This window comes from Macrosteles quadrilineatus, unplaced genomic scaffold (assembly GCF_028750875.1).
Source record: "Macrosteles quadrilineatus isolate MER2022 unplaced genomic scaffold, UCM_ALF_1.0 Scaffold_21__1_contigs__length_2333173, whole genome shotgun sequence".
NCBI lineage: Eukaryota > Metazoa > Arthropoda > Insecta > Hemiptera > Cicadellidae > Macrosteles > Macrosteles quadrilineatus.
Genome location: NW_026542614.1, coordinates 1,424,101 through 1,436,631, shown reverse-complemented (window position 1 = coordinate 1,436,631; position 12,531 = coordinate 1,424,101). Strand labels below are relative to the sequence as shown.

At 37.1% G+C, this 12,531-nt stretch overlaps 2 protein-coding genes and 1 long non-coding RNA gene across 4 annotated transcripts; 2 read left to right on the top strand and 1 right to left on the bottom strand.

The window, feature by feature from the left end:
• Positions 1-284: 284 nt before the first annotated feature.
• On the top strand, positions 285-1,267 carry LOC129005477 (uncharacterized). The gene is made up of 2 exons (XR_008491828.1): positions 285-394; positions 882-1,267. It is a non-coding gene; the product is annotated as an uncharacterized LOC129005477 (long non-coding RNA).
• An 846-nt stretch (positions 1,268-2,113) lies between these two features.
• LOC129005428 (6-phosphogluconolactonase-like) lies at positions 2,114-8,710 on the bottom strand. Its single transcript, XM_054434316.1, has 5 exons — positions 8,249-8,710; positions 5,470-5,670; positions 4,926-5,117; positions 4,330-4,421; positions 2,114-2,460 (listed from the first exon to the last, which is right to left on the bottom strand). The coding sequence occupies exons 1-5, from the start codon at positions 8,376-8,378 to the stop codon at positions 2,359-2,361; spliced, it is 717 nt and encodes a 238-aa protein (XP_054290291.1). The 5' UTR covers positions 8,379-8,710; the 3' UTR covers positions 2,114-2,358.
• Positions 8,711-8,905: 195 nt separating this feature from the next.
• Positions 8,906-12,531, top strand: LOC129005439 (uncharacterized). 2 transcript variants are annotated; one of them, XR_008491827.1, is made up of 2 exons: positions 8,906-9,256; positions 11,499-12,531. XR_008491827.1 is itself a non-coding variant. In XM_054434326.1 (2 exons), the coding sequence occupies exons 1-2, from the start codon at positions 8,936-8,938 to the stop codon at positions 12,476-12,478; spliced, it is 1,020 nt and encodes a 339-aa protein (XP_054290301.1). In that variant the 5' UTR covers positions 8,906-8,935; the 3' UTR covers positions 12,479-12,531. The 2 variants fall into 2 exon arrangements, 1 of the variants encoding a protein (XP_054290301.1); XM_054434326.1 differs by having other exon boundaries at positions 8,906-8,975.

Below are 12,531 nucleotides of genomic sequence, written 5' to 3'. Positions count from 1 at the left end.
TCCCTGTGTGCAAAGTAAATGCGGCGTACTTTTCAAACTGAAACATATCACCATCTACATAAAATATCCAATCAGGACACTACGCCATAACAGCCAGGATCAAGTACCATAACATAAGCTAAATAGTGTTAACATTTCCTGATAGAACCTAAGAACTGAGATGTAAAGGGTTTGTATCATTGCTTACTTACAGTATAAACATTTTGGTATACAATTAAGGCTTTTACTGATAGGCCTGATGGGTGTGCTTTTTGAATTTACACTTAAACAGTATCAAACATTTCAGACTTTGGTGCACCTCACGGACAAAAAATGTGAAAAGGAAGTATTTACACAACAGGATGGAAAAACCTCAAGCTCTTCAGAAGTTATAAGTGAAGAAGAGTGCCAGAAGGTATGACAAATTATCAGAATAGAATACAAAGCTCATAGAGCACATACAATTTTCATGTGTGTTGGCAAAGCTGTCTTATTTTCTGGAATGATATCAAAAATCTGACGAGTTAAGATGTTTTATTGATTATAAAAGTATTGAGGTTTAAAGGTGGAAGATTGATCACACTTTTCAACAAATAAAATACAACAAATTAAAAGCTACAAATGTTATAATTTAGCCTGTAATTTAAAGTTTTCCTTCAAAACAGTTCAGAACATAGCACAATATGTTTGAATCGTCCAAAAAAATCTGCATTAATCTTTCAACCCCTAAGCTTTCAGTGTTCTGTCATAACAATAGACCGAGCTTTAGAGTTATGTAAATTATTAAGAACATTCCAACACAATGAAAAGGAACCTTCTTAAATTACTCATTAGCCTTATTGGGAAGCTATAAACTTTTCAATTTTTAGTTAAAGAAATAATGCGGAAAACTTTTTCTTCAGGTGCGTGACAAAATTTCTGAATTGAAGAAGGAGCAGCAGAGATGGAAAGATTGGCTGGCTCAGCAAGAATTGGCGGCCCAGCAGCAGTTTCAGCAACTTCAGCAAAACTTCCAGTGGTTTCAAAACCAGCTGAGTGGACTGTTTGGTGGTAAATAAGATCCAGCACATTGCAAAACTATCACAGCATACACTAGTTGGTTCAACAAGGTTGTAAAATACATTATATAAGAAAAGTTAACGTAAGCATTTTGATTAAGACTTCATTTGTAGGATTTATTTGAGCAGTGTTAGTTTACACTAAGTATAACTTAAGCAGATAGTGCTTAATATATGTTAAATATGCATTTATATAGGTTTGTAAATATTAATATGCTAATGAGTGATTAGTGTGTTCATTTCATTATTTCCGTTAATATCTCGTTAAGATCTAGTCAAACTTAGATACGTTTTGTTTAACAACTGTTGTGCCATTCCACGTAAATTACAGTTAAAGCTTATGCTAAAAGTATAATTAGAGAATCAACAAAACCTCATTTTTTCCAAAGAAAGACATTCACTGTCTTTGATTATTTTCTATTTTCCAAATATTAAGGAATTGGAACGCTGATGCCCATTCCTATTTCTTGGCTTCATATTTTGAACAATAAAGTCCCTCACAGATGCAAGGAGGCTTTATCAAAGAAGTATAATAAGTCTTTGACGCTTCTTTGAGACTACCCTTTCATAACCATCTCCTTAAACAAAAATCTTTGGAAAACAGTTATTGCAATAATCACCTTCTTTTGGTGACCCTTTCATTGGTCTTACTCCCGGAAGTCTTTGCAGGGTCCAGATCTCATAATCATATCAACGTAAAATGAGAGAAAGGATATTCTACACAAGCAGTTAACAGCGTTTGATCATTTTAATTCTTTGGTGAATATAATGTAGGTTAAAATGGGGAATGAAAGATCGCCATGTAACTGCGGCCCAATATTACATACTAATAATCATTATCAATCATTGGCCTTTCTTTCTAATTGATTGTTTATTCCACATGGTATGTGAAAGAAAGATACACATATATGGGATATGACCTGATATATCAGGCTTATTTCATGGATTTATGAAGAGATTTTTTATAAGATTAATTAAAAGAAGTAGAATGTGCTGAGGAATTTGTACAGCTTGAAATATCTCTTCTCCATACTTGGGGAGTTCAACTTTTGCACTTGGTACAAAACAAAAACAAATTGTAATCAACCATTTATTTTACCAACATAAATATAAAAGATTCCAACAAAACATAGACTATAAAATATAATATTGCATAAAACCGTTAAAATACAAGTTTGCTATGGGTTAAAAATGTGGAATGTAAAGGAATGACTAGTCCATTGATCCGGATCAAAATTTAACACTTGAGTATAAAAATGTTCAGTACGAGTTTCTCACTATGTTTTAAAGCACCGTAGACAATTGTGTGTGTGTGTGGCTACTAAAGGAGAGAGGCAGCAGGTTGGTCCAGTATCCAGATCACTTGGCCCTTGGTAGGGTGCACCCTGGCGGCTGGCAGCTGCTCTTTGTCCTTCAGGATACGCTGCAAAACATCACAGTAAATAACAGATTATATGAGCAGTACAATAATAATTCCATATATATAGAAATTATTATTATTATATATTATACATATTAACTTGTTTTGTCATGAAAACGTGTCTCACAGTACTTTTAATTTTGGTTGCATTAAAAAAACATCCTGTCCTTAATTTAACTATGATTAATCATGACGTTGGAATGATAACAATCAAATCAAGTCCTATGACATATCCTTCACAATTGTTTCAGATTCTGTGAAATCAGTTACATTTCATATTTTATATGGATTACACAATAGTTTGGTAATGAACAAATAGTATCTATAAATACCCCCACCGCAGCAAACCTGCAGACTTAGCGAATTTCCATTTGCCTGAGTGGATTTACACTAAAATGTCTCCTTAAAAATATCACATTTATTCCCTATTTAAATAACATTAGTTTAACGAGTACTTAGGTTTGCTGCAACAGGGAGGGTAAAAAGGTATTTTTTTGTAAAATGTAATAGTTTAGTATGAAATAAATGAATTTTCCAAATTTGATTAAAATATGTTCATAAACAAGCAAACTACAACAGTTTTCATTTTCTCCATAAGAATAACATGGGAATTTTAAATTACACTATTTTTGAATTTTCTCCGTGACCGTTTGGCATACAACAGTGCTCTAATATACTAGGTAACTAAATTATTTATTTTTTTAAGCTTTACAAAATGGTTTAAAAATAAATTGTGAAATTTTGTGTTTTTAGGGTCAAAAATGGGAAAAACCTATTTTTACCCCATAAAACCCCCCATAAACCCCCGTTCCCATAGTCCGATCATGCTGGTTCGCGAACTCATTCAAGTTTATCCCGCCTTACACCTTCAAACCAAATTTCATCAAAATCGGACAAAAATTACTCAAGTTATCGTGCGGATGGACACACACATATATATATATCTATATATAGATATATAAAAATTTGAACGAATGGTGTTTTTGGCCTCTGGGGGCATCAAAATGAAAAAGTAAATCGGTCCCGGGCCTAGGTCTTACCATGAGACCTACGGTAATAGCTACTTCCCTATAGGGAAATTCGCTAAAAGTGTTGATTTTCTTCTCTTGGTTGGGAATTGTTTACAACACATAAAGTAAGACCCAGAGAAGTAAGATACAGAGAAAAAAATCAATGGTACACATAAGAGTCCTTGGAGCCTAGAGGTGCTAGGGCCTAACTCAAAAACCAATTTAAAAAACAACACAGCAAATTAGTTATCTCATAGTATACTAGATATTTAAATTATAATAACTTTGGTATTTGAAAAAAAAATTGAGGTGGTAAATAACTCTTCAGCGGCTGTTTGAAAATAACAAAATCAACATTGCTCTTATGGCGGGCAAATCTAAGATGGCCGTTGGCTTCCGTGGACTCCCTTGGAAATACATTAAAAGCAACAAACAACATTTCTAATCTTACAGTATAGGGCCTACTAGATATTTACAGTGTAATCAGTTTGATGTTTGAAAAACTATTTTTTTGTGATAATGAACTCTTTAGCAGCGGTTTGAAATCATCCAAGATCGACGCTAGCCTCCAAGGACTCTTAAGTCGTGTCTATCACCAGTCGCTTGTAGCTAGAGCAAATTGTATTGGTCGTCCTCTTCCAATCTCCTCTCCCCCTCACCATCACTTACTACAGCGCTCATGCTGTAGGAAGAGCCAGTGCGCTACAACTGCTATTGTACACCAGCTGTTCGAGCTCCTCCTTGCTCCGTACTACTAGTATATTTCCGCCCCACCATTCCAGAGCTAAAAGCGCACAGTTGTTCCATAAGTGTGTTACCTCTGTATCTTACTTCGCTGTGAGTAAGACTATTCATAACCTACCTTCACCATCTCTGCTTTTCCTTGACCAGACACGGCAAAAGCACAAACCTCCGCGTTGTTGACCACAGGGAAGGTAAGGGTAACACGAGACGCTGAAATTATACAATTATATTATTACTAGTGACCCAAACAATTTTTCTTTGGATAACTGAAGCTGTAGCAATCTTTCAGCGAAACTTCCAAAAAGATTTTAGAAAGGATTCTCCTCGTCCTAACTGCCCCTTGGTGAGGAACAGTCCCATACGCTCCAGCTTAAGCAATCTCCAAAACGCTAAACACCTCTTATTGCTTTGTAGTGTACGTTTCATAAACAAGTGTTGACGCACGGCGTACAATATTAAGCAAATTAAAATGAATGTAATTGTTTGTAGTGGACTGTATAGGGCCTAAATGAAAAGCACAAGTTGCTGTAAAAAGAATTCGCTATAACAGCTGTTTTAATCAAGGCAAACAAAAAATACACTCAGTTAAATGTCGTGTGATATTTAATACTTGATATAAATTAGCTAATTAGCTTAACGTTTTCCTAAGTTAACAGCAATGCATTTCTCGACACTTTTATCAACAAGCAAAGTAAACTACGTTGAAATACTTACGAGGGGGTTTGGGTGAATCTGTGATTGGAGCGACCCAGACCGATGTCTCCTCTAACAGTCGATGCCCAGGAAAGAGTGAGCAAGTGTGTCCATCAGGACCCATCCCTAGCAGCAACAGATGGAACCTGGGAAGCTCATCAGGGGGAAAATGCACAGCCATCTTCTGTATGTAATCCCTAGCAGCCTCCTCAGCTGTGGGGACCAATTTTAGCATTAGTCTGTGTGATTAAGCTTTTTTAAGCTTGTTTTGACTTATCTATTGTGATCTCGCAGTTTTATATCAGCATTTAGCAAAATCAAAAACAAGAGATATATTTGAGCTAGAGATATTTTATATCATTCTTATTAACTTCTCATTTGAGGTACCAGCTAAATTAAAAATTGCATTGCTTTATATGATTTTTATTATTTTATCAACAATTAGTTTTGTTCATTGTTAATATGGTAACGTAAGTTTTCATAAGTATGTCTAGAAGAAAAGCGTAATTCATAAAAGAAATCAGGCTAGAAAAGTGGAAATAAAATTAACAGTTTTATTACCTACCTGGAAGCTGTGGGTTAATTTTGATAAATTGGTCTTCTGAGAGTGGGACAGCTCCAATTAGAGAATTCTTGTACACACCAAAAGTTGAGTCAGTGCTATCTAACGGTACGACTCTTTCATCACAAAAAAATAGTTTCCACTTAGACCATTCTGTTGTAATGTTTGGTAGACCTTTAGATAGAAAGTTTGCTAGTGAACCACCTGGAAATGATCATTTATGTTGTTAGTTTTTCAGATAGGAAATTTAAACAACTGTGGCTTCTAGAGCTGCACCTGCACAGGTGGAAACCAAATTCACAGCTGCGGCAGCAAATTCTCCAATCTCGTCAGCAGACGACTGCAGTGTAATGAAATGAAATGAAATGAAAATCCTTCTTTATTGAGGCGAACTTAGGACCTCACGGCCCTTTCTTACAATTAACCTCTAAAAAACTAACAGTAATAATAAACATTAACAAAATAAAACAACAAAGATTAAAATAAACAAATTAGGTGTAACAACATTACATAAATGTATTTCCCTAAAACACAATCACACACACACACACCCTCTGCTGCACCCAGGCCTAATGCACGCCATCCCGCCTTGTCACGGCCATCCGGTTAAGGTAATATTCTTTCAGCGCCACTGTCAGTCGGGATCGGTTTTCTAAGGATTTAATGGGATAAGGTACAGAGTTCCAAAGGCGGCATGCAATTACTACAAAAGACTTGTTATAAACAGTCGTCCTGTGATGTGGAATACACAGTGTGGACGAGCCAGAGCGAGTATTGAATGAATGAATGAATTAATTATCTCTTTATTCCAACAAAGTATTTACAGAATATGTACACAAATATTTAAAGGAAGAAAAAAACACAAGTGAATTTAAAAGAATAAAATAAAATTAACCTTTGCATTAGGCTACATCTATGTTTCCTTGCGCCTCTTTCACACAAAAATTTAAACTTTTTGGCTAGATAATTTGGAGTTCCAAGATTTATGGCTGAATGAGTACGGTAATTGAAAGTATTCGGATTTTTCTGATGTCATCTAATTTCAAAATTGATTAATTTATGTAATATGGTGTGACATGATCAACCACACCATCTAAGATTCTGTATAAGATTGAACAAAAATCTAATGCAGTATTTTTTAACACGTTGTAGTTTTGTTGCCAAAGCCACAGTCATATCATTAACCACAGTGTTGTAGTAGTTGGAGTGTGGAAATACGAGTGATTTGACCAGTAAGAGTTTAATATGAAACGGTAGGAGTCGTTGCATCTTTTTCAGTGTGTGAATGGCGGCAAATACTCTTTTACAAGTATTTACCACCACGTCAGTCCAGTCTAATGTGTGGTTTAATGTCAAACCAAGACTTTTTACTTTGTCTTGATATGTCAAAGTGGTTCCGTTCACGGTAAGTTGTGGTAAATTGTCTACATCAAGTGTGCTAAGTAACCGTGAGTGACCTATGATGATTGGCTTTGTTTTGTCAGAATTGAGTCTCAGTCCATTCTTTGCTGCCCAGTGAGCAATGTTGTCGATGTCTTGATTCATTAAGTTTATAATTTCATTCGTATGACTGACTTTAAAATGAAAGCAGATTTTGCAAGTCGTCAGCATAAAAATGAAACTTTACGTGGTGCAGTGGTGCTGTAGTTATGTCATTTATGTATATTGTGAAAAACAGGGGACCAAGAATTGAACCCTGAGGACCTCCACAGGGAACATGTTTCCAGTCGGACTTCAAGTTGTCATGACACACACACTGCTTTCGGCCCTGAAGATATGATCTCATCCATTTTAATGAATTGTCAGAGAACCCTATAAGTTGGAGTTTGGTTAGAAGAATGTTATGGTTTAATTCAATTCAAATTCAATTCAAAACATCTTTATTCATTAGTATATAAAATTGTATATACAAGAATGGTGTCAAATTCATCATTGCATACTTACTTACTTACTTACTTGATACTTGTAGTCTATGTCGTTGACCGATGAAATCGGCATGACTGCGTCAGATTACTAAATACTAAAATACTATTTACACAATACTATTTACACTGTGGCAATGGCTAAAAAGTGGCTCGTTGCCTAATTCTGCATAAAATATAAAAACAAATAAAAGACAAATACAATATACACAAGAACAAAACAACAAAATAATACAGTCATTTCTCAAGTACTGTGTCGAAAGCAGAGTACAGTAGTAGACAATGTTCACTGATAATTGCCTGCAAGCAAAAGCTCTCTAATCAAGGAACTCTTTTATTAGCGAGTCAGTGGCTCAGTAGCGCTGGACTAGGTTATACCATACCTACATTACTGTAACCTACATTAGGTAGCCTAACATTGACACAGATTTTCAGTCCTATCAACCGCCTAAAGCCAAAAGTGATTTGTGAACTCGAATTTTAAAGACTGGTGAAAACAAAAATTAGGTAGGCCTAGACCTAGCTTGAGCTTTTTATAACGCCTTCTCGTTAAAGTCTTTCTAGGCCTAGGACTGCATAGCCAACAGATCGTAAAATTTCATTGAGTCTTAGGCTATATGGAGCCCTTCACACTAGCGGGTCACAGCTACCCTTCTTAGGGTAGCTGGAACCCTTCTTAGGGTAAATATGCGTGGAAAGAAGGTAGGCCTAGCCTTAAAGTTTTAGGCCCTAGGTATCAAGACTACAGTAAGACCAAATTTAATAGAGGGCTCTAGATAGTAGCCTACTATAGGCATAGGACTAGGCTATGTTAGTTAAATATCTTCTTATCTAATCATCTTTAAAAAATACATATTTACCTGATAACCCTACTTTGAAAACATCATCTCTCTTGATTGCATCATTAGCCAACCTTTCCACAAGTTTGCTTAGTTCTTCAATTACTCCACTTTCGTTAAGTACAATGTTTATAACTTTGTTAGAAGACATCTCTTCAAGTAGGACTATACGTAATATAAACGATTAGAAATTAAATTTTATAAACTAGGCCTATGCTAGCCAAAATATCACCATAAAAATGCACTATATTATTGGTTCTCCAAACACGGAACTAAGTGTGCGAGATCTAAGAAATCGGATGGGAAGTAAATAAGAAGAGAGTAAATGAGTGGTAGTTGCTGTAACTTATTTGTTGTGTTAGCCTAAATAAATAAAAATTCGCAAAAATAAAAGTCCACCTCTTTGCTAGGCCAACTAACACTATCGTCGTAATCGTAGAATCGTACCCGTATCGTCTGCTGGTCTGCGGTCTGCTTATCCTTATCGTCTACGTCTTGTTTTTTTTAGTTGAGTTGAGGTTGCGAATGGTTTTTTTTATCAGTCATCACATATGACATTGACATCAATGTCACCTGTTTTGATGTTTTTTTTTTTCATTTTGTACTGCTTAGACAGATGGCTAGCCCTCCAAAACAAAACTAATGTTCGAGCAGCTGAGCAGCAGGAGTAGACGACAGACGACGGACGACGGAAACGGAATACAAAGGATGGATAGGCAAACTGGCAAACTTCAATCTTGTGGTTTAGGTTAAGTTTATGTCTTCTTGCTTTTAGATAGCCAAAAAGTATCAAATGTATGCACATTTAGCACTGTTTAGCTTTTAACTCCAGTAAGTAGCAGGCCTTAAATTGTTTGAAGTCTCAAGCAATCTTAAATCTTAGCCAACATTATGCTTTCACAGTTTAAAACCATGCAATTGTAAATGTACCCAATAATAGTTGTACCCAATAATAGGTCTACCCAATTATACAGGCTGGCTGAGTTTGTACTGAAATTTTACTAGGCCTAGATTGAAAAGAAAGCTCAGGTAAGTTATTGCTCAGTACGATAGTTAAGTAGATAATAGTCCTACTAAAACGTTTAATTATTTGAAACAAACTTAACATTACTTAGGCCTAGAGGATTATTCATTATCAATCGAGATGGGGACACCACCTAGGTGCATACTTTTACCCAAATTTAATGAGTGTAGAATGGAGCGAGATTTTTTTCAAGGGAGAGGAGGGAAAATGCTTTTACGCACACAGGTAGCCAGCCTGTCGTGTGAGACTCCTGAATCTATCACAGACTACTCACTAAAAACCCCTTCTACTCTGTTGGACACAGACCTGGAATTGTTTGTCACATTATACTTTAAGTCAGGCCAACATGTGACCTAAGCCCTCAGTGCTCTCACCGTTTTTGGCATTTAGATAAACTTTATGACCTACACCGCATCCCGGTCAAGGTCGAGCTTCTTGGTGCGGAGAATACCCTGGATGTACTGTAATGTATATGCAATCGGGTGACACGGCTTTGCCCATCTGAACAGGTACGACCGGAAAAAGCCGTGACCCATCAGAAATTGGGTGAGGTGGGAAGTCCACCTCGTCCGCCGTACGGAAATCTGATCCCGCCAGCTAAGCTTGCTGTCCACCATAACCCCAAGGTACTTGGCAGAACGAACGGTCTGGACTTCGACGGCCCCTACCCTCAACTGATGGTGTCAATCCGTTTTTTTGTAAATATTACGATCTCAGCTTTGCTCAAAGCAAGCGAGAGACCGTGGTCTGTCATCCATGCGTTTATGTTACGCATAACTCGGTTCAGCTTTAGCTGAGCCAGCTCAACGCTATGTGCAGCTATAATCTGCATACCCAACCAAAACAGTTTCCTCAAGGCATTTCAGACCTCAGGAGGCTGTTATACACGACATTCCAGCTAGGTCTGGGCCGAGTATGGAACCTTGGGCAGCACCAGAAGTGACACTCATCGTCCGTGGGCCCTCTGTAGTGTCATACATGAGGAGGCGGAACCGGAGATAATAATAAATAATGAATAGAGCAAGATGATCAGTGTAGTTTTGTAACTGACTAGGATCAACTAATTTATCCCAACCAACGTTACCTACCTTATTGACCAAGTTAGTTAGAGGGGTTCCAGATTACAATTAAACTAAATACAAAAAATAAGTACAATTAAATACAGCAAAAAAACTGGGCATAAGTTAGTTATGCCAGGACGTAATAAAGCAAGGACGACGATATGGAGGCGCGCCAGACATGTGTCGAGAAGTCGACACACGTCTGACGCGTTTCCATATGTCTTGCCTGTGCAAGAAAAACTCATGAAAGAAATCTATTTTGATTTAAATTCAAAATGAGGTCGACAGAGATGAGGGGTTCCAGATTACAATTAAACTAAATACAAAAAATAAGTACAATTAAATACAGCAAAAAAACTGGGAATAAGTTAGTTATGCCAGGACGTAATAAAGCAAGGACGACGATATGGAGGCGCGCCAGACATGTGTCGAGAAGTCGACACACGTCTGACGCGTTTCCATATGTCTTGCCTGTGCAAGAAAAACTCATGAAAGAAATCTATTTTGATTTAAATTCAAAATGAGGTCGACAGAGATAAATTAAGGTACAGAGGATATAAGCTTATGGGACAACAATGCGCTTTCAGCTATGGTTTCGAGTAGGTTGGGGCAGAAATATAGGTTACTTGTGACAAGGAAGGGAGAGCCTGAACGGCGAGCCGTGTGAAAATCACACAGGGCCCAAGGTATTCCTCCTTCGTGATCGTTGTAGAGCAGGAGACTGAGGGGGTCATTGCCCTATACATCACTTATGTGTACGATTGAATGTTTCCTCTGTAACTTATCTTACTTCTCTGTGCAGTCGACTAACTTAGTGTTTTACATATTTTGTTTGTGAACTTTTGACACACCTCTTCTAGCAAGAATATGGACTGGATAGAAGACATTAACAGCCTTCTACGGCTGGACCGAGGCCCTTCGACATTGGCCATCAACCGGCTAAGAGAGGAGACCACCCTAGCGGCCTTGTCCGCCGTACAGAAAAACCTTAAATGAATCTGACAATGGCATTTATGCCAAAATGCACATAATCCACTAAAAACTTAGACCATAAGGCCATTTGTCAAAAGTTTAAGTCAAGGGTAGGCTTATTGTTGGTTGTTATATAGGCTGAATTTGATAATGATTTATAACAAACGTTTACCTTCTACTAGTTTAAAGTAAAAAAATTTCCTATTACTTTCAGGTGTTGGAAATATGGCTGTAGGTGTTCTGGTGATGTGTAACAGATTACTCTGCAGATTCAATTGGATCCCTAAGAGCTTCCCTCGCAGCACACTTACTCACTCTATGAGGCAATTTCATAGATCTCCAATTGTGAATAGATTCAATTGGATCCCTAAGAGCTTCCCTCGCAGCACACTTACTCACTCTATGAGGCAATTTCATAGATCTCCAATTGTGAATAGATTCAATTGGATCCCTAAGAGCTTCCCTCGCAGCACACTTACTCACTCTATGAGGCAATTTCATAGATCTCCAATTGTGAATAGATTCAATTGGATCCCTAAGAGCTTCCCTCGCAGCACACTTACTCACTCTATGAGGCAATTTCATAGATCTCCAATTGTGAATAGCAGACTTGAAGACTTTGGAAAACTGATAGACCAAGGGAAGAAACGTATATCGAAGCTGAAATCGAAAGATAATGTTCCACCTGACTATCATTTGATTTACAAAGCAACATGGGAGTTAACGTTCAGAATTGGGTACCCAGTGCTTATATCCATGGGTGCTGGCTTGTTGGGACTGGTTGTTTACAGACATTACAATAAAGACGAATTAGAAATGGGAAGGCCTGTAGGTAAGGGTAATATTAAATTCATGTATCCCGAACAAGAACTTTGGGTCTTCTCCTTAGCGCTCGTATCATTAGTGGTTGCTGGCTCTTCACTGATGTTAAAATATCCCTTCAGAATTTACAAGCATGCCTCAAAAAAGGAATACATAGGTGTTTATTTAAATCCTTTCCTCCCAATTTTGAGACAAGTACATTTCACAAGTGCTAACCCGACCAAGTTTAGAAACCCGTTCTATGTGATGGTGCAAGACAGTCATTATGTTCTAAGTGGTAACAGAAAAACATTTTTCTTTAGTTACTTTTTTCGTGTTCCAAAAGACTTAACAGACATGTTTCATGAATCCAAACCCACTAATAAGGATTAGTGCTTTGTTGTACCTTTCACTGATTAATTGTAAATAAATATCATTTTAGTGTG

Excerpts from the sequence above, each read along its gene's own strand:
- LOC129005428 (XM_054434316.1), bottom strand. The coding sequence starts at position 8,378 with ATGTCTTCTAACAAAGTTATAAACATTGTACTTAACGAAAGTGGAGTA. Across the intron at positions 5,671-8,248 it reads TTTCAAAGTAGGGTTATCAG|GTGGTTCACTAGCAAACTTT; the intron begins GTAAATATGTAT and ends GATCATTTCCAG. Across the intron at positions 4,422-4,925 it reads AGATTCACCCAAACCCCCTC|CGTCTCGTGTTACCCTTACC; the intron begins GTAAGTATTTCA and ends GTATAATTTCAG.
- LOC129005439 (XM_054434326.1), top strand. The coding sequence starts at position 8,936 with ATGGATAGGCAAACTGGCAAACTTCAATCTTGTGGTTTAG. Across the intron at positions 8,976-11,498 it reads ACTTCAATCTTGTGGTTTAG|GTGTTGGAAATATGGCTGTA; the intron begins GTTAAGTTTATG and ends TATTACTTTCAG.